Below are 27,902 nucleotides of genomic sequence, written 5' to 3' on the forward strand. Positions count from 1 at the left end.
ACTGTCCTAATTCCCTCAGCCTCTAACCCTTGAAAACTGGGAAAACTGAGAGAGGACGGAAAAACGAGAGCAGCTCTGTTACAGAAATCGTGTCTGCTATTTATTGAAAATCTTCGTGACCATAAAGGAACTGGACTGAAACTTAGTCTACAAAAGAGGAATGAGAAAAGAGGCGTCTGGCAGTGGCGTTAGGCAACGGTCTCCGAGAGTCGGCCTCTTTCAGCGGAGCGTCACCAGCTCTTCCGAGGAGGTCGGGTGGATGGCCACCGTGTTGTCAAAGTCGGCCTTTCTGGCCCCCATCTTCACGGCCACAGCAAAGCCCTGTAGCATCTCGTCACACCCGATTCCCTGCATGTGGATCCCCACCACCTGGAGAAGGCAGAGAGCATTAGACCTTAATCAGCAGCCATAGTGGGCACCTCCCACCACGAGCCTGCGCACGGCGGGTCTACGCTGCTCAGCAGGAACACCTCAGAAACATTCTAAAAAGTAAGAAAAGCTTAGGTTCCAAGGTCCCTTCAGCAAGAACCTTCAGGATGCTCTTCCCATCCTCCCATCACAAAGACTGGGTTAATGATGACAATTGGTACGTCTGTGAGGCCATAAGACTTACAAAGTCCTTGGCACCGAGGCTCAGGAGCTGAATGAGGGGGGAGAGGAGAGATCCGGATTTGGCATGAGAAAACAGCCCATTTCCAAGGAATCCCATCTCGTCTAAGGGGAACAAATGGGCCATCGGGGAAACAGAGGGCTCCCCGTCCCCGGAGGACCCCACGCGGAGGATGGGTGACCCCCACCTGGGGAGGATGTTCTGGGGCGTTCCTGCACACAACAGGACAGCTTGGAGGGGTCTTTCAGCTGTGATAGTCTGTGACTCTCAGATGTGAGCTGCCTGTAGTGGCAGAGCGTGTTAAAGGTCAGATTATAAAAGTTTAGCCAAAGAGCACCTCCCCAATCTCCAAGCCAGTAAGGCTCTGGAGCCTGGAGGCACCTCAGAGATGCGGCTGTCCATCCTCCCAGGACGGAGGAGGAAGGGGGGAAGGGATTCGCCTACTGACCCTGCAGCCGGCTCTTCCCACTGCTGCCTCGGCCCACACACCCACCTCCCACCACCCGTTAGGAGCAAACACCCTCCTCCGTACTTCTGACCACACTCCCTGGGAAAGGAACCAAATGAGAAACACGCTTTTGGACACGATCAATAAGGGAGTTTGTTCCAAAGGGTTCCTTTTTTCCTCTGCATTCAGCGGACAAAGGGAATATAAATGTTTGCTAACCAGAAAAAAATAACTAAAAAGATGTCCCAGCATGCCTTCCATTGACGTGAGATAACATCTGTACAGTACTCGGCAAACCTGAAAGTGTTATATAAATGCTAACTGTTGTTATTATTATGTGCAAGTAATGGCCTTGAGGAAGATAAAACTAAAACATAATTTACACACAGGAAATAAAATATCCCAAGAGCTCGCTGGTCATCAGCCCCTCCCTCCCTCCTTACGGAAGCTCCCCTGTTCCCTCCCACCCCACCGTTCCCCCTGGACAGGCGTGGTCCTCTACCTTCTCTTCCTGGAGGGCACACACCATCTTCATCACACACTTGGTTTTCCTTCTAGTCACTGCATGGTACAAAGGGGTAAAGGCAGTCATATAGGTCTTCACATTTTCTTTCCCATACTTAGAAATGGCTTCATCTGAAAGGCAAATGAACACCATCTCTGTCCTGTGCTTCCAAAGAGGCCCACGGGCAGAGGGCTGGTCCCCCAGCGCGGGAGGGAGGAGGGAGTGTGTCTGAAGGCAAGGCCCACTGGGTAGCCTGAACACCACTCCTGCTTCCCTGAGAGACAGCAGGAGAAGGCAGGCCCACAAAATGGTGACATGGGCTCCTACCTTCCGTGAGTCCCACTGTCCCAATCGGCGGGTGACTGAAGACCACAGTGGGAATGTTTTCATAGTCTAGCTTGGAGTCCAATTTGCATTCAAAAAGTCTGTGGGCAAGTTTCCTTCCCGCGGCAATTGCGACTGGAAATACAAGATGGGCATTAGGATGGCACTTATTCTGGAGGCTTAAATCCCTCAGGCCAGCTGGCCCCTAGACGCCTCAGGTAGGCAGGGAGGGTGCTGTCGGGATGCTGTTCCTTCATGGACCCACTGCGTGGGCATCATGGCCGCTCTGTCTGCTCAGGTGAATGCTGGGAGCCTGGGCAGGCCCATCAAGCCACATGTGCACCAGCAATCCACCCACAGTAAGGGTCTATGCCGCCATCTTAGACAGTCTTATCCCAGGCTGGCACGTTTTCCAAACTATTGAGCTGGCGTCTTGGAAGTATTTGCCAAAACAAAGAAACCAACCATTCTCAAGAGCGTAGCCTCACTGAACTAGGGACTCTTAGATTGGGGCTATGAGGGCAGCTTCAAACCTGAGACCAGAACCCTTCAGGAACGGGCAGTGGGTAGGCTTGAGAGCAAAGTGTGCTGGGTGGGAAGAGAAGATGGGGTGGGAGGGGCCTGACTCACAGGGTAGGAGATAGAGTAAAGAAGACGGGGTGCCCCATCTCAAGGCAGTTCTAAGGCACGGCCAGAAGAGCAAGGAATAAAAATCTCAAGATGAACACCCCGCCAAATTCATTATATTAGAAATGAGCCATCTCATAAGCCTGGCGAGCCCCACCCTGGCACCCAGGGCCCGAGTGTGCTGTCCATCTCCCACCAGTCCAGCACTTGTGCAGACCCCACAGCCCTCAGACCCCATCGCTTTCTTCCCAGGCTCACTGGGGTAGGGTTTCAGGGTGAAAGCTCCAGGCACCTGGGGAAGCCCCTCGATGTATTTACTGTTCATCGGTTTAATGACGGAGAAATGGCTCATCGCTCAAACAATTCACTCAAGACCACTCGTTATCTCCCAAGAACAATCCAAAACCCAAGTCCTCCTTTGAAAACCTGAGGTCATCTTCTCAAACTACGGAAACAGATGGTGCAAAGGCGAGCATACGCCAAGGAAAGCTGCAAAAACTGACCGCCGGCCAGAAAGATGACCGCGGCACTGCCAGCGGGTGTCCACCCCTCACACAGAAGCTAATAAAAGGCCTCAGGAGTAGGTTTTCACCAGCCTGGCACACCACCCACCATCAGCACTGCGCCACAGCACCCAGCCTGGAGTCAGTTAGAGCTGAGTTCAAATCTAGCCCCTGACACTTTGTAGCTGAGTAGCCCTAACCAAGGTGCTTCACCTGCATCTGCCTCAGTCTTCTCATCTGTGAAATGAGATGAATAACACCTTCCTTCTCCTCTCCCTCCCTCCCAGGAAGGCTGTGGTCTTTGACGTGCTAGGGCAAATGGGAATGCCTTAGGGGTGTTACAGTATAACAAACTGAATGCTTCTGGGGCCATCTTTCTTCCCCTTCCTTTGCTCGGGGATCCCTGCCTATAGCCTCCCTCTCCCAGCTCCCCCCACCTCTTGCCAAACAGAAAAGGAAGAAAAACAACGTTGGTAGGAAATGTGCCTTGGCAAGGCAAACCCAGGCTCCCGGGGCAGCCCGGCCCCCAGGCACCACCGCTCCCCAGGACGCTGCCCACGCTGGCCGTCTGCAGACTGGTGACAAAGCCAAAGACTTCCAGTTTGTCACTCGAAGGGACCCGGGATAACCTCAAGTCCACCCCCTCATTTTACAGAGGAGGAAACCGAGGGTCAGAGAAAACTAGGAAGTCATAGAGCTGAGGGAGCCCACAGACAGTCACAAGTCAGCACATCCTTCAGCAGTCACCTAGCAGTTCTAAGGAGGCTCTCTGGGAGGCTGAGGCTGGGGGACAGCCGCAGCCGGCGAGCTCTGAGCCACAGACCGGGTGACGCCAGCCCAGCTCCACAGGAAGTCTGGCAGCGGGGACGGCAAGGCCCAGAGAGCAGGGAGCCTGCCCAGCTGGATAAGAGTGGGGAGGAGGAGGAGGGGAGAAGAGGGCGGGGGAGGAGGGAGACGGGAGACATGGAGGAGGAGAGAGGAGGAGGGGAGGAGGAGGGGGAGGAGGAGGGGGAGGAGGGCAGACATAGAGGAGGAGAGAAGAGGAGAGGAGGAGGAGGGGGGAGAGGAGGGAAGAGAGGGAGGGGGAGGAGGGGGAGGGGGGAGAGGAGGGAAGAGAGGGAGGGGGAGGAGGGGAGGAAGAGAGGGAGGAGGAGGGGGAAAGTAGGGAAGAGAGGGAGGGGGGAGAGGAGGGAAGAGAGGGAGGGGGAGGAGGTGGAGGGGGGGAGAGGAGGGAAGAGAGGGAGGGGAGGAGGGGAGGAAGAGAGGGAGGAGGAGGGGGAAAGTAGGGAAGAGAGGGAGGGGGAGAGGAGGGAAGAGAGGGAGAGGGAGAGATGGGGAGGAGGAGGGGAGACATGGAGGAGGAGAGAGGAGGAGGGGGGAGAGTAGGGAAGAGAGAGGGGGAGGAGGAGGGGAGACATGGAGGAGAGGGGGGGAGAGGAGGGAAGAGAGGGAGAGGGAGAGATGGGGAGGAGGAGGGGAGACATGGAGGAGGAGAGAGGAGGAGGGGGAGGAGGGCAGACATAGAGGAGGAGAGAGGAGGAGAGGGAGGAGGAGGGGAGAGGAGGGAAGAGAGGGAGGGGGAGGAGGAGGGGAGACATGGAGGAGGAGAGAGGAGGAGGGGGAGGAGGAGGAGAGACATGGAGGAGGAGGAGGGCTACCTGGAGTAAGAAGAGCTTTCCCACACACATCCCCGACAGCATAGACGCCCTTTCTGGTGGTGTTCTGGAATTCATCAACCAGGATGTGCCCTTCGCTGTCGGTCTGAATGCCCTGCAGTGGCAAAACGCGTGATTACAACCCTCAGCGTCCTCGGCAAGGGCATGCGGTCCACCAAACCCCCAAGCTAAAGGCCATTTCCCGCAGTGGAAGCCTGCCCACTGCAAGTCACCAAAAATGCATTTAGCAGCAGCAGCTGTATGCCTTGGCGGATGGAGCCCTGGACCTGGTGCCAGGAAGCCCAGAGTTCAAATCTGAGCCCAGACCCCTAGAAAGTCACTTCCCCTGCTTGCCTCAGTTTCCTCATCTGTAAAAGGGGATCCTAACAGGCTCTGCCTCTCATGCTGGCTGAGAATCAGGCACAATATCTTTGTAAAGTGCTTTAAAATGCTAGCTATGGTTATTCCCACATAGGCTGCTAAATCCTGCAAGGAGCTCAGGTCCTGGGGCGTGGGCCCTGGGCCCCTGAGGCAGGGCAGAGTGGAGGCCAGCGCCCTCTAGCTCAGTTATGCCTGGGGCCTCGGTGCCGGCAGGCACAGAAAGTGAGGAGGGGAGAGGGAGGGAAGGGAGTAAGTATTGATTTAGCACCTCCTGCGTGCCAGGCCCCTGCCCAGAGCTTGACAATACCTCCTATCTCATCTCATTTGGAGAAGAGGGAGGGACAGTGACGAGGCTGCAAGCTGCAGGAGGGCAGCCTCCCCCCCTGCCTTCTGGGCACCAGTAGTGATGACAAGGTCTCGGGCCATGGGGTGCGGGGGAAGGGGAGGGGTGAGCAGCAGCAGCGCCCTCAGCAGAGGGGACAGGCCCGGCACCCCCCCACTCCACCCCCTCAGTGGCAGGCCTCACCAGCTGGTTCAGGTTCAGGCCCCTGACGTTGGGGGTGCGCCCGATGGCCCACAGCAGGCAGTCCACGTCCGAGATTGTGGAGATGGTGGGCTTCCTCTCGGGCTCCGCCGTCACCACGGTCAGCTCCAAGCCAGAGGAGGCCTTCTTCACTTCCTTGATCTGGCCACAAAGACAAGGGTGGGGATGAAGCCGGGCAAGGGATGGTGCATGGAGGCGGGGGTCACTGTGCATCCTGACTCTGCCCATCCTCGTGGCCTCCTGGCTGGCCCCGTACCTTCCCTCTGCTGCTCACCATCCCTGTCTTTCCCAGCTAAGATGCTGCCTCCTTCGTGAAGCCTTCCCTGACTTTTCCCTCCTCTCAGGCCCCCAGGAGTGATCACCCCCTCTGCCTTCCCAAACTATCGTTGCTGCCTGGACCTGCAGAGACATCACGTCCCCCTTTAGAATATGAGCTCTGTGGGGGGAGGGTTTTTTTGGGTCCCATGCGCAGAGCGTGGCTTATCTTCTGAGACACAACCGGGGTATTGCCAGGACAGGGAGCTCCCACACAGGAGGGGGGACAGGCTGGCAGTCATTTTAGCTGTGAGAAGTAGCCAGAAGCCTGGGATCCTGGCTCTGAGACCGGAGGGATCTCAGAGGCCCTCAAGTCCAGCCTCGAGTTGCAGAGGAGAAAACGGGACTGGAGAGGTTAAGGAAGTGGCCCAGGGTCTCACAGCTGCTGGCTAGATCCAGCCTCAGACTAGACAGGAACCCAAGTGCAGTGCCACACCTAGCCGCCTGCCTCACTGCAGGAAGGGCTTATGCGCCGTGCCCTCGGGATAGTCCTTCCCATCCTAACTGTGCTCAGTATGTGGACACCAAGGCACCGGGGAAGCGACGCAGGTTCCTAAGAAGCGTATGCTTCCACGGGGGCACAGAAGACCAGCCCACGAGCACAGGGCCACATAGCCAGAGAGGATTCAGGGTGGGCATGCACACTGACTGGCAGGCCTAGAGAGCCTTCCCTTGTTGGGGAAGCTGCCTCCCGTTCTGACTGCTGTCCCCGGAGGCACGGATAGAGGCTCATCCCTCCCAGTGTAGGCAGAGAGGCTAGGAGAGATGCTCTTTCCAGGACAGCCTGCTCTCAGATGGGCCTCGGCCTACAGCCAAGCCTGAGGATGCACGCCAGGAGGCTGGGCCCACTCCACGGCAGCAGGCCAAGCCCCCCGGGGAAGCAGAGGGGGCTGCCAAGAGGGAGGGCTGGCCCCGCCCGGACCGTGCCCTGCCATACCTGGGAGTACTTCAGGACCTCGATGCCCGCATTCTCCAGTTCTTCAGTGCAGTTGGAGCTGATCATTGAATCAAAAGATCGAAGCACCTGCCGGGAGGAGGAAGGAAGGGGGCAAAGAAGAATCGGGACGGTCAGACGGGACACGAAGGTCTGGGATCAAACTCCAGCCCCACTCCAGACTCGAGCTGGGAGGGACCAAGGACCATCTATGCCAGCAGGGATTCAAACCCAGGGCCTGTAACACACTGCCCACTGATTCCCTAGGTGGCTGTGACCCCCTGGGGGAGCCAGGGGAGATGGCCTCCAAGGCCAGCTTCAACCCTGTGAGAGCGTCTGCCTTGGTTAAGGGCAGCCCTTCAGAGAAGAGGCTGGGGCAGAAGTGACGACCCCCAGATGCACGGTGTCCACACACCGGGAATCCTTCGTTTGCCCCCGGACGCCGAGGACAGTCCCTGAGTTTTCATCAAGTTCAGACTGCTCTTCCGGGGAGGCACTGACAGGGCTCATCCTGAAGGCAAAAGCCCATTCTAGGGCAGGTTCCTCTGCGAAAGGCTGGGATTCTATCCTCAGCCCTACCCCTCAACACGCCGGGCTGCCCCTATCGCTCCCAGCCAGCACTTGAATCCCTCCTGGACAAGCAGCTCACTACCACCTGGGAAACCCCCAACTCTGACAAAAAAAATGAGGACACGGAGCCCTGCAACCTCCGGACGAGTTACCTAGCGCTTTGTCGACCAGTGTATTTCATCACCAGCGCCAGCCATCACCATCACTTCATCAGCCTCATCTCTCACCTTGTTGTGACGTATCATCAGTGACGTCCGAGAGCCGAGGGCCGACAGGATGCCCGCTATCTCCACAGCAATGTAGCCAGCGCCCACGATCACGCTGCGCCTGGGGAGGAGGCACCAGTGCATTGTAACGACCGAAACCAAAGAATCCCCTCCTCTGTGACCCCTGCCCCAGGGCTCCCAAGTCCCGGCTCCTGCTCGCCTCAGTCCAAGGCATTGTCCTTGCCGTGGCTCCCTGGCTCCTAACCTCGTGCTTTCACCGGGTGGCCTCCAGCCCAGCCCCTCTCTCTGCCCCCTTGACCCGCTGGAACTTCAGCCACTGCTGGCGCCTCCATTCTGTGACTGCCTTCTCTTTCTGCTGCCACAAGGACACAGGGTGCCTGGGCGCTCACCTCTCTACCCCCATATCCCCTGGGCCCCTCCTTCTCTCACCCCCTGAGGCCAGGGGGAGCCCAGGCACGCCTCACTCCCACTGCTCCCTGGCGAGCCTCTCTCCCTCTGACATTCATGCCTACAGACCACTCTGAGTTCTTGCTGCTGCCAACGAGATCCTGGCAAATACTCTGGGCCCTGGATCTCCCCCTTTCCTCAGGGGCTCCAGCGGCTAGCTAATACTCCCCGCCCCCCAACCCCCCGCCCTTATGTGTGGCGGGGGAGTCTAACCAGCTGCACGTGACCCCAGTAGCAGGGGACCACAAGTGGTGGGTATGGCTGGAGAGAGGCAAAGGGCCTATTTCACTATGGGGACTGGGGACAGGGTGGTCAGAGAGGCTCTACCAAAGATGTCATGGTGTAGCTTTGCACGGGTCACCAGACTGATGCTAATCCTCCCACATCTCGGTTTATCAAGCCCCTCCATGCCCATGACACTATCTCAGCCACTCGGGCGGGGTCAATTTCACATCTCAGAGGGTTATTCAGTCACGTCTGACTCTCCCTAACCTCGTTTGAGGTTTTCTCGGCAAAGACGCTGGAGTGGTTTGCCATTTCCTTCTCTGGCTCATTTTACAGATGAGGAAACTGAGGCAAGCAGGGTGAAGTGACTTGTCCAGGGTCACCCAGCTAGTAAGTATCTGAGGCTAGATCTGAACTTATGAACATGAATGAGTTTTTCTGATTCCAAGCCCAGTGCTCTAACCATGGTGGAACCTAGCTGCCTGAGTCAGGAGGACCTGAGTTCAAAGGGATCAGAATGACATGTGCTTCCCAGGATTATTGTGAAGATTAAATGAGATCATATCTGTAAAAAGCGTTTGGCATAATAAAGAGTTTACAAGGTAAACACCACAGAAGCACTGATTCCTTCCCTACTCTACTCAAATCTTACCTGAGCCTCCTCCCACACTCATTGACAAAGTCTCTAGAGGTGCCTGGAGCCCCGACTTCGGGCTGCACAGAAAGGCCTTTATTTACCTGACTGACTCAGTCTCACTTTCCCTCCCTGAGCCCCTGAGAATACAAGCCCTGATTCCATCCCTGGGCCTCTTCAGCAGGTGGCCTCCCCTCCTACCTTGCTAAGACAGAGCCCCCTTAGAGGGAGCTCACCCCATTCCAAATTCACCACACTGGGCAAGAACAGCATGGGCTTTGCAAAGATAAGCTGTCTTGATAGCGCTCCCCTAACCCTCCAGACTGGGAACCCTCACATAAGAAGGGAGTCAGGCAGGGCCCGCGCTTGCCGACACCAGGCTGGCTCTCGGTGATCACTACTGCCTTTTCCAAATGTTCACTAACCTTCTCTTCCACATTTCACCATAGAATTTTCCCAAGAGTCAAAGTGAACTTCACTGGCCCTATCATTCCCAGACTCATTCTCTTCTCTTTTTTGGAAATCCAGATGGCATTTTCCCATCTTCAGGCCCGTGGCACTTTTCTGGGGCTCCACCATCTTTGCAATCCCATTGATACGCCAGCTCTCAGAACCCTAGAATGCAGCCCCTGCGAGGCCAGAGGACTTTAAATTCCTCCGGTGTAGCTGGCTTAGAATTGCCCCACTTATCTCAAGTTTCAGCTTCCTCCAGGACATTCGTCTTAGGTGCCTTCTGGTCCAAGGGTCACTTTACTTTGGCAGGGTTAAAAGAGGCCAAAGAAGACTCTTCTCTGTCCTCAGTAATCCTTGAGCCTCCACCTCCCACACAGTCTGACCAGTTCTATGATGTTCCTTTTTTCCCTAATCTAGCTAAAACCGGAAAAAACCAAAACAAAACAGCCTTTCCCGGTCCTTAGCTTTGCTATGGCTCATGGTGAGCGGTAACCGAGGATTTCGGAGCTTACAGGCTACCAAGTGCATTTCCCATGTGACTCTGGGTAAGGGATAACTACTAAGCCTTCCTTGGTGAATCATCAGGAGTCATTGTTATCATTTATCATCATCAGGACCGTAAACAAAGCCCTCTTTGTTCTCTTTACTGACACCCAACAGCTAAGGAGGAAGAGACAGGAAGAACAAAGGGCTGAGTCCCCGGGCACCTCCAACAGAGGGAGCCACAGAGCGGAGGCAACCAAGCTGCCCCGGTCCTCCCCACGCAGAGCCCAGAAAGCTCGGCCATCAGCGGCCTTGCTCTACCAAGAGGGGAGGAGCCGGTGCCCCCAGCCCAGGCCAAGGTCTTCCCCAGCATCACTTATGTGATGCCCCGTTCTCTTGATCGGCATAAGAAGTTTCTTGAAGCTGTCACGAGGCATTTCAGGGCACGCACCGCAGGGGTGTGCTGGTAAGCGTTTAACAACCAGGCTCTCCAGACACAGCATGCACCCATGACATACTTTTAGGGTCAGTCTGCATTGTTAACACTTTCTCCACGAATTCTCCAGTCTAGACGACCGACACAAGAACCTCCACTCAAACCTGACCTCGGACCCCACCCTGGCTGTGAGACGTGAAAGACTCACTGCCCTCCCTTGTCTTCTTTTGTAAAATGAAGGGACTGGCCTCTGACGGCCCTTCCATCCCTGGATCTAGCGGCCTATGACCTCTGGGCCTCCGTTTCTTCATCTGTGAAATGGGGGCAACAGTCTCGCTTAGAAACCGCGAAGTCCTCCAGAGGGGAGGGTCGCCAGCAGCCAGCTGGGGCCGGGGTCCCTCGTGAGCGAGGGACCAGCGAGCAGTGTGCCGCCCCCACCCGGCAGGGGGACCCTTGTTCATGCCTACCTGGGCAAGTCTTCCAGCTCGAAGAAGCCATCGCTGCTCATTCCCAAGCTGGCACCTGGGAAGTAAAGAATAAATCACGGTGACTCCACAGGGCAGAGGCAAGGCGGAGGTGGCCCCGAGGAATGGGGCCGACATGCTTGTCTTTGTTACGAAGGAGACCTCCGTGGCTGGGACTGTGGTGGGAGGCGACAGGCATGCTGGGAAGTGACTGGTGTAACTGGCAGGAAACATCAATAGTACTTCCTTAAAAAATGCTTTGATCAGACAACTTGTACTATTTTGTTTCCCTTAAAATATCAACCATGTGGGACAGCTAAGTGGCGCAGTGGATAGAGCTCCGGCCTTGGAAGTCAGGAGGACCTGAGTTCAAATCCGGCCTCAGACACTTGACCCTTACAGCTGTGTGACCCTGGGCAAGGCACTTAACCCTGACTGCCTCACCAAAAGACAAAATAATAATGATAATGATGATAATAATAATAATAATAATATTAAAATCTACCTTTTGGGGAGGGGATTTAGAGTGAAATAAGGCCAAGATAACTCCATCATGGCCAGAGGCTGCACAGAGAACCACAATGAGGCCTCACCGCCTTGGGCTCAAACCTCAGCTCCATCGCCTCCTCTCCATGGAACCTGGGTCAAGTTCCTCCCTCCCTCCGGGCCTCCCCTCCTTCTCTGTGTGTGAGGGGGCTGGATGACAAACCTGTAAACGCCCCTGCACGGTGGCCGATGAATCTGCCCATGGGAGCATGGGTAAAAGCCCTTCACACCTGCTTCACAGCTGCTGGGAGGAGCCTGCACAACTGCAGGCTGTATCCCCGTCCCCATCACCACATTCCTCATCCCCATTACTGTTCTAGCAGCCACACAGATTAGCCGTCAAGAACGCGCTTTGTAGGCCGTGCAGCCCCACTGACGCATGAGCCACCATGTTGAATTGCCACATCTCAGAGCTGCAAGGGCCCTCAATGGCATCCAGACCAGCCGACGGCTGCAGATGAGTTCCCACAGTCCCGGGTTCGAAGACCACCCCTGAGGGGATGGCACCCACCCTGGAGCAGAGCCTTCTGCCTGGAGATCGCACTCTCTGGGAGGAAGACGCGGCCAGCTACAAGCTGCAGAAAGCTCCCTCGCTCTGGAGGAAATCAGTCCCTTGGCTCAGCTCCCCTTCTGCCTGATCTCGCACTCATTACCGGCAGCGGCTTGGCAGTCACATGATCAGACAACAATTATCTGGGCCATCCCTCACTTGCTGCTTAGAATAACACCATTTAAGGTGTGTGAACGCTAATCTGCATTTCACCATAATCCTGGGAGGTAGTGGGTAGGTTGTTTTTTTATGCCCATTTTACTGATAAGGAAAAGTGAGTCTAGGAAAGTTACAAGCTTTGTCTATAGTCACAAAACTGACAAGTATCACAAGAGGAATTAGAACCTCCCCCCCCCCCCATCCCTCCTGATTTTAAGCCCAGAGCCTTTCCAGTGCCTGGAGCCTTCCTCATTCTCAGCACCATCCGGTTCATCCAGTGCCCTGGGACAGAGCATGCCCAGCCCGATCGCCTGAGCTCACCACAGGCAGCAGGATGTTTGTGTAAGCACTCCCCGCTTCTCCTGGGTGCCAACGTCCTCTCCAGGCCTGCGAGCACGGCCCTTACCTCGGCAAGCCGAGCAGCTCTGTGCCCTGGCTGGCGTTCACACTGGCTGGCGGCTCTGGCGCTTCCACTTTTCCCAGGAGGTAGCTTTAACCAGTCACTTGGCTCCTCCCACCCCTCTTACAGACTGTCCCATACTCTTTCATCCTCTGTCCTCAATTCTGACTTCTGAATACTGTCTCTTTAAAATCTGCGCTGGCCTATGAGCACCCTATGTGTCCACATCGGTCTCCTTGGACACCTCCGACCTTTCCTTCCCATCAGAATCGTTCGTCTTTGTGCCAAGGAACCCCAAAGGGCCCGTGTGCAGGCCGTAACTCTGCATTAACAGCCCCGGGTACCACTGTACCAGACAGCCAAACTGTAAGCAAATCGAAAAGTTCTAACAGGAATCTTGTTTCTGCTAACATAAGCTCTGGCCACCTTGCCAGTCTTGTAAAGGGCACTCTGTGGCTCCTATCTCAGACAGCCCAGAGTGTCTCCCCCACAACTGCGCCCCTGTGCCAACACCATCACCCCTTCTTTCAGATGAGGACTGTGGTGGGAAGTGCTGACATCTGACCTGCCATCTGGGCCATGCTGGAGTCAGAGTGGGAATTCACCCCCGGCTCCCTGACTCCCGAGTCAGCCTCCTTGCCATCCGTGACACTGCCCACTTGTACCAGACCATGGTCCCAAATGAAGTGAATTTCCCTCATGTTCCTCCTTCCCTGCCCTGGACCACGCCAGGGCGTCTGGAGCTCAGGACTGCCAGGTATGCCCTCGGCACATTGGCTCAGTAGTGACCCCACAGGGCTCTCTGGAGGAGGCCCAGCTTGGGAGGGACACAACATGGCCATGAGCTAGCCATCCAGCCTCCCCAGCCCAAGGAGGGCAGCTAAGGAAACCACTGCTGATGGGATAAGTCGGGAGAATGCAGAGGAGCCCACAAGCCTGGGGGCATCAAGGCCTCTGGACACTCACCAGGGATCTGGTCTTCACTGGGAAGGGTTGGGAAACCCCCCGTGGCGATCAGGATGTGGGGAGCGCGGTATTTCTTCCCATTCACCTCCACGGTGGGCTCAGGGTCACTTGTGAAGGCTGCATGGCCCCGAATGATTTCTATCTGGGACTGAAAAAAGAAGATGGCTGGTTATGCATGTGGGGAAAGGCAAGGACATACTTGGTCTACACAGCCTGTCATTCAATTAAGGACAGCTCACAGCCCACGGCATTCCAGGCGTGACAATGCACTTCACTCTGGGCACTGTCTCCTGCCATCTTGCTCCACTCACCATCCCTGGGACAGCCCAGGCCACCACTCTACCCCTCCCAGCCCTTGGGCAGCTGGCCAGTGAGCAGTCAGTAAAGACAGTGCACATACAACCCTGGGGTAGACAGAAAGGGGACAAAAAGGGCAGGGATGGACGGAAGGGCCTAAGTCAGGGCGAGTCAAAGAGAGGGGCAGGCTGCCCCCAGCTAAACCTCCAGCACTGGAGGTAAGGGGCCTGCCCCCAGAAAGGAAGGGTGTCCATGGCAAACGCCTTTAGAGTAGAGAACATCACCCCCTTCACCAACCATCACAATCCATAATTCCCCATGTAGGGGAGCGGGCCCCTGGGAGGCCTCTGACCCGTGGTGACGTGGGGGCGAAGAAGGGAAGGCCTCACCTGATGAATGTTCATTCACTCCCTTATCGCTGAACGTCTCAGTAACTGACAATTACATAAATAGGAAACATACACTCCCAAGCCATTGACGTACTGGGCCTGACTCTGCAGGCAAGGAGAAAGCTCCATGAGGAGTCCCTAATTGAGGATAAAGCAACTAGGATAGAGCTGAGAGGGCTGACCTGGGAATACATTAAAGTGAAAGAAGAAGCTGAATGCCACACAGCTCAGAAAATCCCACAAGAAAATCCCCCTCTTGGGGTGAAACAAGGATGTCCATTATCACCACTGTTATTCAATATTGTACTGGAAACGTTAGCTTTAGCAATAAGAGAAGAAAAAGAAATTGAAGGCATTAGAATAGGCAAAGAAGAAATAAAGCTATCACTCTTTGCAGATGACATGATGATATACTTAGAGAATCCCAGAGAATCAAGTAAAAAACTACTTGAAATAATAAACAACTTTAGCAGAGTTGCAGGCTATAAAATAAACCCACATAAATCATCAGCATTTCTATATATTACCAACAAAGCCCAACAGCAAGAGATAGAAAGAGAAATCCCATTTAAACTTACTGTAGACATTATAAAATATTTAGGAGTCTACCTCCCAAAACAAACCCAGGAACTCTATGAACACAATTACAAAACACTTTTCACACAAATAAAATCAGATCTAAATAATTGGAAAAACATCAGTTGCTCATGGGTAGGCCGAGCTAATATAATAAAAATGACAATCCTACCTAAGCTAATTTACTTATTCAGTGCCATACCAATCAAACTACCAAAAAATTATTTTATAGAGTTAGAAAAAATAATAACAAGATTCATTTGGAAAAACAAAAGGTCCAGAATATCAAAGGAACTAATGAAAAGAAATGCAGGGGAAGGTGGCCTAGCAATTCCAGATCTTAAATTGTATTATAAAGCAGCAGTCATCAAAACTGCTTGGTACTGGCTAAGAAATAGGGAGGTGAGTGGAATAGGTTAAATATGCAAGACACAGTAGTCAATGACTATAGTAATCTATTATTTGATAAACCCAAAGACCCCAGCTTCTGGGATAAGAACCCACTCTTTGAAAAAAACTGCTGGGAAAACTGGAAAAGAGTATGGCAGAAACTAGGCATAGACCCAAATCTCACACCACATATCAAAATAAAGTCAAAATGGGTTCATGACTTAGATATAAAGGCTGATACCATAAGTAAACTGGGAGAACAAGGAATAGTTTACCTATCAGATCTATGGAGAACAGAAGAATTCATGACCAAACAGGAGATAGAGAACATTATGAAAAGCAAAATGGATCATTTTGATTACATTAAATTGAAAAGTTTTTGCACAAACAAAGCCAACAACTAAGATTAGAAGGAAGGTAGAAAATTGGGAAAGAATTTTTACAACCAGTCTCTCTGATAAAGGCCTCATTTCTAAAATATATAGAGAATTAAGACAAATTTATAAGAACACAAGCCATTCCCCAATTGATAAATGGTCAAAGGATATGAACAGACAGTTCTCAGATGAAGAAATTAAAGCCATCTATAGTCATATGAAAAAATGCTCTAAATCATTATTGATTAGAGAAATGCAAATCAAAACAACTCTGAGGTACCACATCACACCTATCAGATTGGCCAACATGACAAAACAGGAAAATGATAAATGTTGGAGATGTGGGAAAATTGGAACACTAATACATTGTTGGTGGAGTTGTGAAATGATCCAACCATTTTGGAGAACAATTTGGAACTATGCCCAAAGGGCTACAAAAATGTGCATACCCTTTGATCCAGCAATAGCACTTCTAGGGCTATATCCCAAAGAGATCACACAAATGGGAAAGGGACCCACATGTACAAAAATATTGATAGCAGCTCTTTTTGTGGGCAAAGAATTGGAAATTGAGAGGATGCCCATCAATTGGGGAATGGCTGAGCAAGTTGTGGTATATGAATGTAATGGAATACTATTGTGCTATAAGAAATGATGAACAGGCTGACTTCAGAAAAACCGGGAAAGACCTGTATGGTCTGATGCTGAATGAAGTGAGCAGAACCAAGAGGACTTTGTACACAGTAACAGCCACGTTATGCAATGACTAAGAGTGTTAAACTGAACCCTTCTCAGCATTACGAGGATCTAAGACATCTCCAGAGGCCTCGGGATGGAAAATGCTGTCCACATCCAAAGAAAGAACTATGGAAGTCAAATCGCTCTCACTTATTTTTACCTTAAGTTGAATTTTGTTTCATCTTTCTGACGGTTCTTCCTATTGGTTTTAATTTTTACTTACAACTTCACTAATGTGAAAATATGTTTAATGGGTGTGTAAATGTAAAGCCTGTGTCAGATTGTGTGCCGTCTTGGGGAGGGTGGGGGGAGAAAAAGGGAGAAAAAATTTTCAACTCAAAAGCATATGGAAAAAAAAAATCTAAAAAACAAATAAATAAATAAATAAATAAAGCAGAGGCCAAAAAAAAAAAACAAAAAAGAAAAGAAAAGAAAAGAAAATCCCCCTCTTGCTGAAAGCAAGTGACAATGTGCGGACTATCAGAATCTATGGAATGCCAACAGAGAGGAATCCTGGATTCTGTTGACCAAGGAACATGATTGTCAAACTGCAACATTTCAGCAATAAAGATGGTTTTGTGGTTGGTGTCTGGCTGCCTCCAGTCAAAAAAGCAATCGAAGAGCAGAGAGGGGATGTGGGTTGAGCCCTGATCCTCAGGGGGCGAGAAGAAAGTCGAGGAAAGAAGAGAGACGATGATCTACTGGTAGAAACTCAGAGATTATTTTAAGTGTTGGAACAGGGACCTGTGTGTATCTAGGTATAAAAAGGCTAGCGTGGGATGGAACACACGAGGCTGACAAATCAGATAATCTAACCAAACCTTCACAATTAGAACCCTGAATCTGTTTGTGACGCATTCCTGTAATCCCAGCTACCAGGAAGGCTGAGGCTGGAGGAACTCTTTAGCTTGGAGGTCTGAACTCAAGTAAGCCAGGCTGGCAGGGTGTCTACCCTATAACCAATAGGATGAGCCCCTGGAAATGTGTATAGGTGGGGCGGGGCACCAGGTTGCCCACGTCAGAAACAGAGCAGGACAAAGCCCTACACTGATGAGCACTGGACTGGACCCATGAGTAGCCCTGCATATACTCCCAGGCTGGACAAGATAGGGAGACCTAGTCTCAAAGAATGAACACATAGATTTTAAAACAAAGACTTTGTGCCCCGATGGCTAGAAATCCCAGCAGACAGACCTTGGTGAGGTTGTTTTGATAGATGTTGTTCAGGCGGCTTATGTAGGCATCCCGCTTCTCCTTGATAACTCTACAATGAGATTGGAATCATTTCAGTCAATAACCAAAACGGCCCCATGGCCATCATGGGCAGGGAAACCACCCTCCCCATCTGCTCAGGGGAGGAGAGCCCACCAGAAGACAACTGTGACTTCCTCGCCAGCGCCCTTCCTCCTTGGAGGATGTGACTCCAACCATGGATGTCACCAATTGGAAGCTGCCTCTCCTGCTCCAATTTGGCTCTGTAGTATAGGTGCCTCACTGAGCCCCTTCTTAGAGTGCACGCCGCTGGAGGGCAGGGTCTATACTGCCTTTCCCCTTGCCTCTCCTGCACAAAGCCCAGGAGCTCACGTGTCCCAGGGCTGAATTAATGGCAGAAGGAGAACTCGCCGTGTGCTCCCCCTACTTGCTTCTGTTCCAAACATTCACCGCAGTCAGGACTGCCCAGACCGTGCCCTTTGTGACATCACTCACCGCCAATTGAACTTAGCATCACAGCTCTGGAAACCATAATCCTCTTGGTCGTGAATGAACTCTGAGTGGACCGCGGTGTTCCACATGACCTGGAAGAGAGGCACCAGGAGAGCAGCAGGCAGTCAGTGAGAGGGAACCCGCCTCACAGGCAAACAACTGCATCGCCAGCTCTCCAGGCGGAGGCTGGGCCTTGCTTCGGCCTGACAGGCGAGGGCTCTGACAACCGTCTGTCCCTCGCTCTGGAGCTGAAAGACACCATTCCGTGCAGCCCTCGGACACTGAGGCCCGGCACGGGAAGTGAACTCCCCAAGTCACACTGGGGGTAGGTAAACAGCAGATTCTCAGGAATGGCACGTGGCCAGTGAAGGCTCCAGTGAGCACGAGGGCTTCGTTCATTCAAACACACGGCCCTGGCATTTGTCAGCAGTACGAGGATGCCACGACAGGGTGCGACAACCAGATGAGGCCCTGCCTCTGAAACCTGCCACCTGTGTGACCTTGGCCAAGTCCCTTACCTGCTCAGTGCCTCAGTGTCCTCATTTTACAAATGAGGAGGTACCTGCCCTCATGAAGCTCCAGGGGCCAAGCTTTGAGTACCGACTAAGGAATGAAGAGGCCCTTCCACCATGTGGCTGATTTGTGTCTTTTTTCTTCCAGAATGCTCCACAGGTGTTATAATCATTGGTCAGGGGACCTGGACTGAGAGGCGGGGGTCCTGGGTGGCCTTGGCCAAGTCCCTTTCCCTCTCCTGGCCTCACCTGACTCTTGATCAGGACAAAGGCAGGCCGTTCCCTCTCACCGGAGGGCTTGGGCTTGTTTTTTCAGTCCACATCCCAAGAAGGGGATTAACCGTTCAGGGAAAAGTCTTGACAATGGGCCCCAAGCCCCTGGGAGATTCTACTTCCTGGACACCCTAATACCAGGAAGCTGCCAACTCCCAAGAATGTCCTCAAGTCAACTCTGAGCTGGGCCCTGCTGCCTGCGTGGCACCTGTCCAGAAGGGGCGTCTCCGTGAGTGTTTTGGAGAACCTCACACCAATGCTTCCTTACGGGCAATCTGAGGGGAGGTGGGAGAACAAGGCCTGCTGGGGAGAACAGTGGGCACGGGGTGCTGCCCCATGTCTGTGCATGTGTCTCCCCATCAGACCCACCCCAGGAAAAAGGGTGTGCCCTGACTAAGCAAATTCTTGTCTCAGAAAGCCGCCCAGGGCACTGAGGGAGCTGCCCAGAGTCACAGAGCTGGAGACAGGTGTTCCTGCTCCAAGGCCCACTTTCTGGCTATGCCTGGCTGCCCCGAGGCTCCCTCTGGCAACGAGCACGTCCAGAATTCTAGAGTGGCCGTGCTAGGGAAACCTCCAAGGCCCATCAGGCCAAGGGCAAGAAAGTGGAAGGCCCCACAGGGGATGCCTGGCCCCGAGCCATTAACGGCCAAGTCTGTATTCTAGCCTGGAGACTCGGTGCTCTCCAGATTGATGGCAGCTCACCAGGGCCGACTGCTGCTCCGGGAGCCCAGCGGCTCCAGGCCTGAGACAATGCCAACCCAGTGACTGAGCCGGGGCCACCGCAAACCAGGCGGCAGGACAAAACAGCCTCGCTGACCATGCAGCAATGGGCCCCTGGGGGGCAGGCTGAGGCCAGGACAGGACCAAAACCTTGGGGCATCTCCTACAGGCCTAGGCCAAGAATCCTAACATCCCAGATCTAGTGGAAGGGGCCTTGGAGACCGACGACTCTACCCTCCTCGTTGGACAGGCAGGGAAACTGAGGCCCACGCAGAGGAACTGACTAAAGGCCACACCTAGGATCCTAGCTATAGAGCAGAAAGAGGCCTCAGACCCGAGGCCCAGGGAGATACTGTGACATGCCGAGGTCACTCAAGCAGAAAGTAGGATTTGAACCCAGGTTCTCTGACTCCCACTGCACCACACTACCTCTGTGTGAGCCAGGCTTTAGAGCCTACTTGTTTCTGAGGGACAGCAGCCCTTCCCATGGCAGACCGCTCCCCCCTCCCCACTCGTAGACAAATAAGTTAAGGAAGAATACCTTTTTGGGCACACATCCGACATTCACCTGAAAAGGGAAAATGCACAGTTTCAGGACAGGAAACCAGACCCCAGACCCCAGCACTCCCCCCAGCCCAAGAGAGGATCTGTCTCCGCACCACAGGGCCGTCTGGTAGCTGTCTTCTGGGCGTTTGTCCTGGCAGGAGAAAAAGGAGGGCAGTGATGTGGTGTGGGCAAAGTTCTGGGGAAAAGAGGGTTTGACGTTCCCTTTAGAAGGTGCTGTCACTCGGGGTGGTTAATTTGTTATTTTATTATAATAGTTATTTAAATAAATTACTAATGTTTAAGTCCAACGTTAAATACTTCCTATCCCATAACAAAAGGAACTTCAGTGACCTGGGGAAGAAAATTGTCCCTTTCCAAGGCCTCTCAAAGGTATCCTTCATTTCTCCTAGTTTTAGGGTTTAAAAATATAGAAGGAAAATCCTGCAAGTTTACAGCCAGAAGGAACCCTTCACTTTACAGATAGGGAAACTGAGGTCCAGCTAGGGACAGGGACTTGTCCGAGGGGACCCAGGAAGGGGAAAAGCCAACATTCGAACCCAGATCCTGTGTCGAGATCCCCACGGCTTCATCTGCTTCACTGTGGGTGGACGGCCTGCTCGCAGGGGTAAAGGTGCACAGACCAAGACCCTGTGCTCTTTTCCAGGCCCCTTCAAGCGGAAAACTAAATCCCCCAAACTGCTGACCACAATCCAATGTGGCCCTAAGGTTACCACTTCACTTGTAACTGTGGTTTGTGCCTTGCCGGGCATTGTTTCTGACTGTCCTGTTGGTCGGGGATGCCCCCCCAACTAGGCCTCTGTCCCCGGGTCAGGGACGCCCCCCACCCATCTCAACCTCTGCCCCACCGGGGGGTTAGAAACACCCCCCCAATCTTGGCCTCTGCCCCCCGGGGTTAAGGATGCCCCCCATCTCGGCCTCTGCCCCTGGGGTCAGGGATACCCCCCCATCTCGGCCTCTGCCCCCCCTGGGGTCAGGGATGCCCCCCATCTCGACCTCTGCCCCCTCGAGGTTAGGGCCGCTCCCCCATCTCCGCCTCTGCTCCCTGGGGTTAGGGACACCCCCCCATCTCGGCCTTTGCCCCCGCGGGGTTAGGGCCACTCCCTCATCCCAGCCTCTGTCCCCAGGTGAGGGACGCCCCCCACCCATCTCAGCCTCTGCCCCACCGGGGGTTAGAAACACCCCCCCAATCTTGGCCTCTGTCCCCGGGTCAGGGACGCCCCCCACCCATCTCGACCTCTGCCCCCTCGGGGTTAGGGCTGCTCCCCCATCTCCGCCTCTGCTCCCTGGGGTTAGGGACACCCCCCCATCTCGGCCTTTGCCCCCGCGGGGTTAGGGACGCGCCCGCCCCCCCCTTATCTCAGCCTCCTGGCTTCCTTCAAGTATCAGCTAAGGTACCACCTTCTCCAGGAAGTCTCCCCAACCCTCTGAGCTCCAGCGCTGTCCCTCTGCAAGTCATCTTCAACTTATCCCGTGTATGTCTCTACTAGTTGTTGGTACCTCATCTCCCCCATTAGGCAGTGAGTTCCTGGAGACTGTCTTTCGCCTGTCTTGTGTCCTCAGTGCTCACCACCGTGCCTGGCACACAGTAGGGACTGTCTTTCGCCTGTCTTGTGTCCTCAGTGCTCACCACCGTGCCTGGCACACAGTAGGGACTGTCTTTCGCCTGTCTTGTGTCCTCAGTGCTCACCACCGTGCCTGGCACACAGTAGGGACTGTCTTTCGCCTGTCTTGTGTCCTCAGTGCTCACCACCGTGCCTGGCACACAGTAGGGACTGTCTTTCGCCTGTCTTGTGTCCTCAGTGCTCACCACCGTGCCTGGCACACAGTAGGGACTGTCTTTCGCCTGTCTTGTGTCCTCAGTGCTCACCACCGTGCCTGGCACACAGTAGGGACTGTCTTTCGCCTGTCTTGTGTCCTCAGTGCTCACCACCGTGCCTGGCACACAGTAGGGACTGTCTTTCGCCTGTCTTGTGTCCTCAGTGCTCACCACCGTGCCTGGCACACAGTAGGGACTGTCTTTCGCCTGTCTTGTGTCCTCAGTGCTCACCACCGTGCCTGGCACACAGTAGGGACTGTCTTTCGCCTGTCTTGTGTCCTCAGTGCTCACCACCGTGCCTGGCACACAGTAGGGACTGTCTTTCGCCTGTCTTGTGTCCTCAGTGCTCACCACCGTGCCTGGCACACAGTAGGGACTGTCTTTCGCCTGTCTTGTGTCCTCAGTGCTCACCACCGTGCCTGGCACACAGTAGGGACTGTCTTTCGCCTGTCTTGTGTCCTCAGTGCTCACCACCGTGCCTGGCACATAGTAGGGACTGTCTTTCGCCTGTCTTGTGTCCTCAGTGCTCACCACCGTGCCTGGCACATAGTAGGGACTGTCTTTCGCCTGTCTTGTGTCCTCAGTGCTCACCACCGTGCCTGGCACATAGTAGGGACTGTCTTTCGCCTGTCTTGTGTCCTCAGTGCTCACCACCGTGCCTGGCACATAGTAGGGACTGTCTTTCGCCTGTCTTGTGTCCTCAGTGCTCACCACCGTGCCTGGCACATAGTAGGGACTGTCTTTCGCCTGTCTTGTATCCTCAGTGCTCACCACCGTGCCTGGCACATAGTAGGGACTGTCTTTCGCCTGTCTTGGGTCCTTAGAACTCACCACCGTGCCTGGCACATAGTAGGGACTGTCTTTCGCCTGTCTTGGGTCCTTAGAACTCACCACCATGCCTGGTACACAGTAGGTGCTTCATAAATGCTGGCAGACTTGGCGTTTCTGTTTTTCCTGCCTTCGCCCTAGCCCAAGCCCTCACTGGTCTCCAGTCCCCCAGCCTCTCTTCACCACCCTCGTGGCACGGGAGCTGCCACCCTCACCCTCTTCATGTCACCCACACGGTCCCAACACGGCCGCGTTTCCCAACAGATAGTTGGGAAGCTGGCCACAGCAGTGGCTCCCAGTTCAGAACTCTCAGAGGCCGTTTCCTTCTTAGGCTCAGTATCTCCCAGCACCCAGCTCAGCACTCCCTTTAAAATACTGCTCATTTCCCCCGTCTCATTGTTTCAGGACCCAGACGTGTTCTTACACCCAACTCCAGCAGCAGCCCAGGCTAGGGGCATGTTCGGTAATCCATGGGGGTGCTATTCACGAAGGCCTGGCCAGGCTGCCCTGGGAGTCCAAGCAGACAAGGGACCAGAGCTCTGGGGACAGCTGGCCCAGGGTAACAGCAATCGTCGCTGCCTGGGGTTCCCAGGAGAGGAAGAGGAGAGACTGGGGAGGAAGGAAGGAAGGTGGCATTTACTCAAGTATGAGCGGTCTGGGCACGACAGACTGCCCTGAGACTGGCTAGCCTCTCCAGACGACGGTTTGAATTCCTGGCAGAGGGCAGTGGGCCTCCAGCAGTCAGTGACCACACACCTCTGAAACGCTCCAGAGAGCACGTGAGCCCTCCCCTGAGTCTGTCCTCCGTCCATCTGAAGGGGGGGTGCCTCCCCCAACCATGCCCCAAACCCCAGCTGGCCCTCACTGGCGCCCAAGGCAGCAGCTATGTGGGGCCACCTCTTCCCTCCCAGGTCACCCGCATTCTGGAGCAGTGACCAGGAAAGGAAGAGTCCTACCCGCTCATTTTTCACCCTGAGTCACGGGGTACTGGCCAACAACAAAGGGCTTTTATCGCCTCCTAGCTCTTATCATGTTACCTTACCCTCCAAGCCTCTTTCTGGAGGGGGCGCCCCCAGCCTCCCTTGAGCGAGGCTCCCCCGCTACACTCTCCCACCTCCATATCTAGTGGTCTTCTCGATGCCACCTCCCCCCCTGCCTCTTCTGCCATAACTGCTTCCCCGTGTCTGTAATAGACAGGGTCTGTGATTCCAGGGGAGCCCCTCCCGCAGGGCCCGGCCCTGCTCCTCTTGGGCCTACAGGGCCGTGAATGGGGGAAAGCCTCTTCCCGATGCCAAGGCCTCAAACGCACAGCAGGGGTGGGGGCGAAGGGGCCCACAGCATGCCTGCCACAGTGAACAAGGTGAGGCAGTCAGGGGCCGAGCCACGGTCGGCCCACCGAGTCCAGACACCTGACAGAAGGGATCCACGCTGGAGGGCTCGTCTGCCAGAAACATAAGCAAGGAGATGGCCCAGAAGAAGCTACACACCTTCCTCAAACATGTCCATTGGGCATCCTGGCCTTTGGTGTAAGTCCCAGAATTTGAGGGTTGGAAGGGACCAGCCATTCTGGAAAAGAATGTGGAAGTGGGGGGCAGCTAGGTAGGGCAGTGGATACAGCACCAGCCCTGGAGTCAGAAAGATTCGAGTTCAAATCCGGCCTCAGACACATAACACTCACTAGATGTGTGACTCTGGGCAAGTCACTTAACCCCAATTGCCTCACAATAAATAAATAAGGGGGGGGAGAAAAGAGAAAAAAATAATGTGGAAGCGGGCCAAAAGTCACTAACCTGTATGCCCTGGGACCAGGAGACACCACCACTACGCCTACACCCCAAAGAGAGCAAAGAAAGAGGCAGCCCCGGGTACAAAAATATTTACAGCAGCTCTTTCTGTGGCGGCAAACAACTGGAAATGGAGGGGGGACGCCCATTTCTTGGGGAACGGCTGAACCGGTGGTGACAGACCACTGGGGTGCTGTAAGAAATGATACAGGCAATGTTTCTGCTGTCACAACACGGCTAATGTGGACATGGCCTTTACGTGATCACACATATGTAACCTATATCACATCGCCTGCCATCCTAGGGAGGTGGGGGAAAGTCTGGAATGCAAAATTTTATAAAAAGCGGATGCCACAAATTGTCTCAGAAAAATCAACTACTACTAAGAAACGATGCAGGGCACGGTTTTGGAGAAACCCAAGGAGATGGGCAGAACCAACAGAGGGCTTCCCTGGCACCCAGCAGCCCTGCGGCTGCTCCGGGCTCTGCCTGCTGGGGCCGAGCCCCCAGAGGCCGACAGCCCTTCGGGGCTGGAAGAAAGCTCTCCCGTCCCCTGAGGTTTGCCTTTTCTGGGATCCCCACTTCCTTCGACCTTCCTTCCTGTGGCACACACTCCAGGCCCTTCCCCATGCTGATCGCCCCTCCTGGCTACTCGGCAGCTGACCAGCATCCTCCTCGAGCCAGGCAGCCCATAACGGGCACAACGCCGCAGGTGAGGGCAGAGTCCAGAGGGGTCATCACCTCCCTCTCTCTCTCAACCCTTCTCTGCCTGCCGCAGGTCATCCTCCCTGGCTCCTGCCAAACCTTTCCCCATTCACATTACGCGTCCTTCTCCACCACAGCGCGGCTCCAAGCCGGCCTGCACCCTGGGCCCACCAGAATGCCCATGCCAGTCTCTCCTTCTCACTCCTGACTTTGGCAGACACCCGGCCTCTGCAGGGATCGTCCCACCAGGGAGGCAACTGCTTGGCCTGACTAGGGCTGGAAGGACCTCGGAGGTCATCTCAAACGACTTCTCTCATTTTATAGAAGAGGAAACTGAGGTCCAGGGAGGGGCAGGGACCTGCCCAAGGTCACACGGGAAAACAGCCGAGCTGGGATCAAACCCAAATCTGCCAGGCTCAGCCAACATTAGAACCCACAGTCTACACCACCCCTTCTGGCCTCAGTGCGCTCATCTGTAAAATGAGGCTGCCGCTAAGTGGCTTCATGGGTAGAGTGCTGGACCTAGAGTCAGGAAGGCCCGAGTTCAAATCCAGCCTCAGCTGTGTGACCCTGGGCAAGTCACTTAACCCTGTCTGCCTCAGTTTCCTCATCTGTAAAACAGGGGGAGAAGGAAAGGGCATCTTTGCCAAGAAAACCCCAAGTGGGGTCAGGGAAAGCTGGACGACTGAACAACAAAACATGATGTCGGGCTGGGTGATCTTCGAGGCTCCTCTGGTCCCACTCAGAGGAAGGAGCTGTCCCAAGACAGGGCCAGGTGCACCGAGGAAGGAGGGGAAGAGTGGATCGAGACGGCAGCCAGCCAGCTGCAGTTTGGCATTGCCACACAACGGGCAGGGACAGGCGATGTCCCAGGGGAGGTCTGGAAGACCAGGCTGCTGTGGGGAGCAGCACGTCGGTAAGTCAGCCTGCCGACCTTCACTAAGCTTCTGTGAAGGACCTGTCACGTACCCGGCACAGTGCCCAACGCAGGCCATGCAGAGAGCGGCGCTCTGCGGCACAGGGAACAGGAAGGACCCTGCACCTCAAGCTCACTGGGGCAGGCACAAAGGGTGCCCCTGGACCCAGGCCACTCTGGCCAGGGCAGGCAGCAAGGATTTGGGCCTGGACACAGGGGATTTGCTTTGGGGGGTGATGAACATTTGTCACAAGAGGTTAGCTTTCCTCCCCCTCCCACACCCCGCAGGAGGGGAGATGGGAAGGAGAGAAAATAAGTCTGGTGAATCAAAAATAGATAAAATTTAAGAAAAAAAAAGAGGGCACGGAGTCATGTGGCAGAAACAGGCCTGGATTTAGTGACAGTAGGCCCGTGTTCAAGTCAGTCAGTCAATAAACATTCATTAAGCACCTACTATGTGCCATAGGGAGACATTTAAGAGGTGGCACAGCTGATAGGACGCTGGGCCTCGAGTCAGGAAGACCGATTTCAAATGCGGCTCCAGACACTTACTAGCCGTGTGACCCTCAGATGGCCTCTAAGCCACACCCCTTCCTACCTTAAAATCTTTAAAATGTTGGCCAGTCCAATGCTGTGAGCACCACTTAGGACCCTGGGCAAGGCACTTCATGGCTCTGCCTTTGTTTACTCCTCTGTAAAATGGGGATACTGGGGGGGGCAATCAGTAGGGCAGCACCTTCCTTCCAGGAAGAAAGGGTAGCCCAGTGGAGATGGCCTTGGCTTTGGAGTCAGAGGACCCGGGTTCTAGTCTCGCCTCTGCCACTAGCCCTGGTGGAAGCTTGGGCAGGATGCTCACCACCCTGGAGCCTCAGTTTCCCCCTCCAGGATCCTGAAGTCATTTGTTGGGCTGCTGCACACTCCATTCGCTCACCTCCCGCTGCTAGAGGCCTTTCCCCCTCATGTTACCCATTTGTGCAAACCTTCCCCCCATTCAGTCTGCCCCAGCCATCTCAGCTCCCCAGCCTCGGTCATCTATGCAATGGGGACAGCAACTAAGGATGCTCAGAGCCCCTGCCCCACCCCTACCGCAGGTCGGGTCTGGGGCCTCCAGGGGTGTCAGACAGAAACAAAAGGGAGACTCTGAAAGGAGGGGCTGTTGCTGGGTCTAGAAGATGGGGGGCTGACTGAGCACTGGAAGGTCCCCCAACCCAGGAGAGGCTCCGGGTTGCCCAGGTTGGGGCAGGGGGAGACCACAGATGGGGGACCGCAGGCTGCCCAGGTGAGGCCCCCAGCCCAGCAAGGGTGCCCCTCCCCTGCCCCGCCTCCACCCTCACACAGGTGAGCCTCCCTCCTTTCCCCGTACTCACGCAGGTGAGACCCCTCTCCCCGCCCCCCCCGGCAGGTGAGCCCCCCCCCATACTCACGCAGGTGCCCCCCAGCTTGTGGCTCTCCACCAGGGCCGCACGCGCTCCGAGCTCGGCCGCACGCCGGGCGCTGGCCAGGCCGCCCGAGCCGCCGCCGATGACCAGGAAGTCGTAGGTGGCGGCCGGCTCGCAGCCCGGGCCGGAGCCCAAGCAGTCCGAGGGCTCCATGCCCCCTGCCGCGGCCCAGCGGCGCCCAGACGCCTGGGCAGCGCGCAGCAGCCCGGGCCAGCGCCGCGCCACGCCGGCTGCCACGCGGAGGCCCACGCCGGTGCTGCCGCGCCGCTGCCGTCTGTCTGTCGGCTCTGGCCGCTGTGCAACTGGTGCTCGCAGAGAACCCGGGGATGCGGAGCGGGGGCGGGGCGGGGCTGGCAAAGTCCGTGGGGCCCTGCAGCTTCAGCGTGACTCAGCAGCGCCCCGACCGGCCCGCCCCCTGCAGACTGGGGAGCCGAGGTGGGGGCGCACCCCGCACGTGGCCCCTCC

At 54.9% G+C, this 27,902-nt stretch overlaps 1 protein-coding gene across 1 annotated transcript; it reads right to left on the reverse strand.

Moving 5' to 3' along the window:
- Positions 1-87: 87 nt before the first annotated feature.
- On the reverse strand, positions 88-27,733 carry GSR (glutathione-disulfide reductase). The gene is made up of 13 exons (XM_021008328.2): positions 27,423-27,733; positions 19,924-19,950; positions 17,881-17,969; positions 17,368-17,437; positions 13,407-13,554; positions 10,789-10,843; positions 7,644-7,743; positions 6,850-6,936; positions 5,580-5,738; positions 4,676-4,787; positions 1,891-2,022; positions 1,561-1,694; positions 88-369 (listed from the first exon to the last, which is right to left on the reverse strand). Exons 1-13 carry the CDS (start codon positions 27,588-27,590, stop codon positions 220-222), a joined length of 1,431 nt encoding a protein of 476 aa, XP_020863987.1. The 5' UTR covers positions 27,591-27,733; the 3' UTR covers positions 88-219.
- Positions 27,734-27,902: the final 169 nt, after the last annotated feature.

Source organism: Phascolarctos cinereus, unplaced genomic scaffold (assembly GCF_003287225.1).
Source record: "Phascolarctos cinereus isolate Bilbo 61053 unplaced genomic scaffold, phaCin_HiC Scaffold_9;HRSCAF=440, whole genome shotgun sequence".
In the NCBI taxonomy this organism is placed as follows: Eukaryota; Metazoa; Chordata; class Mammalia; order Diprotodontia; family Phascolarctidae; genus Phascolarctos; species Phascolarctos cinereus.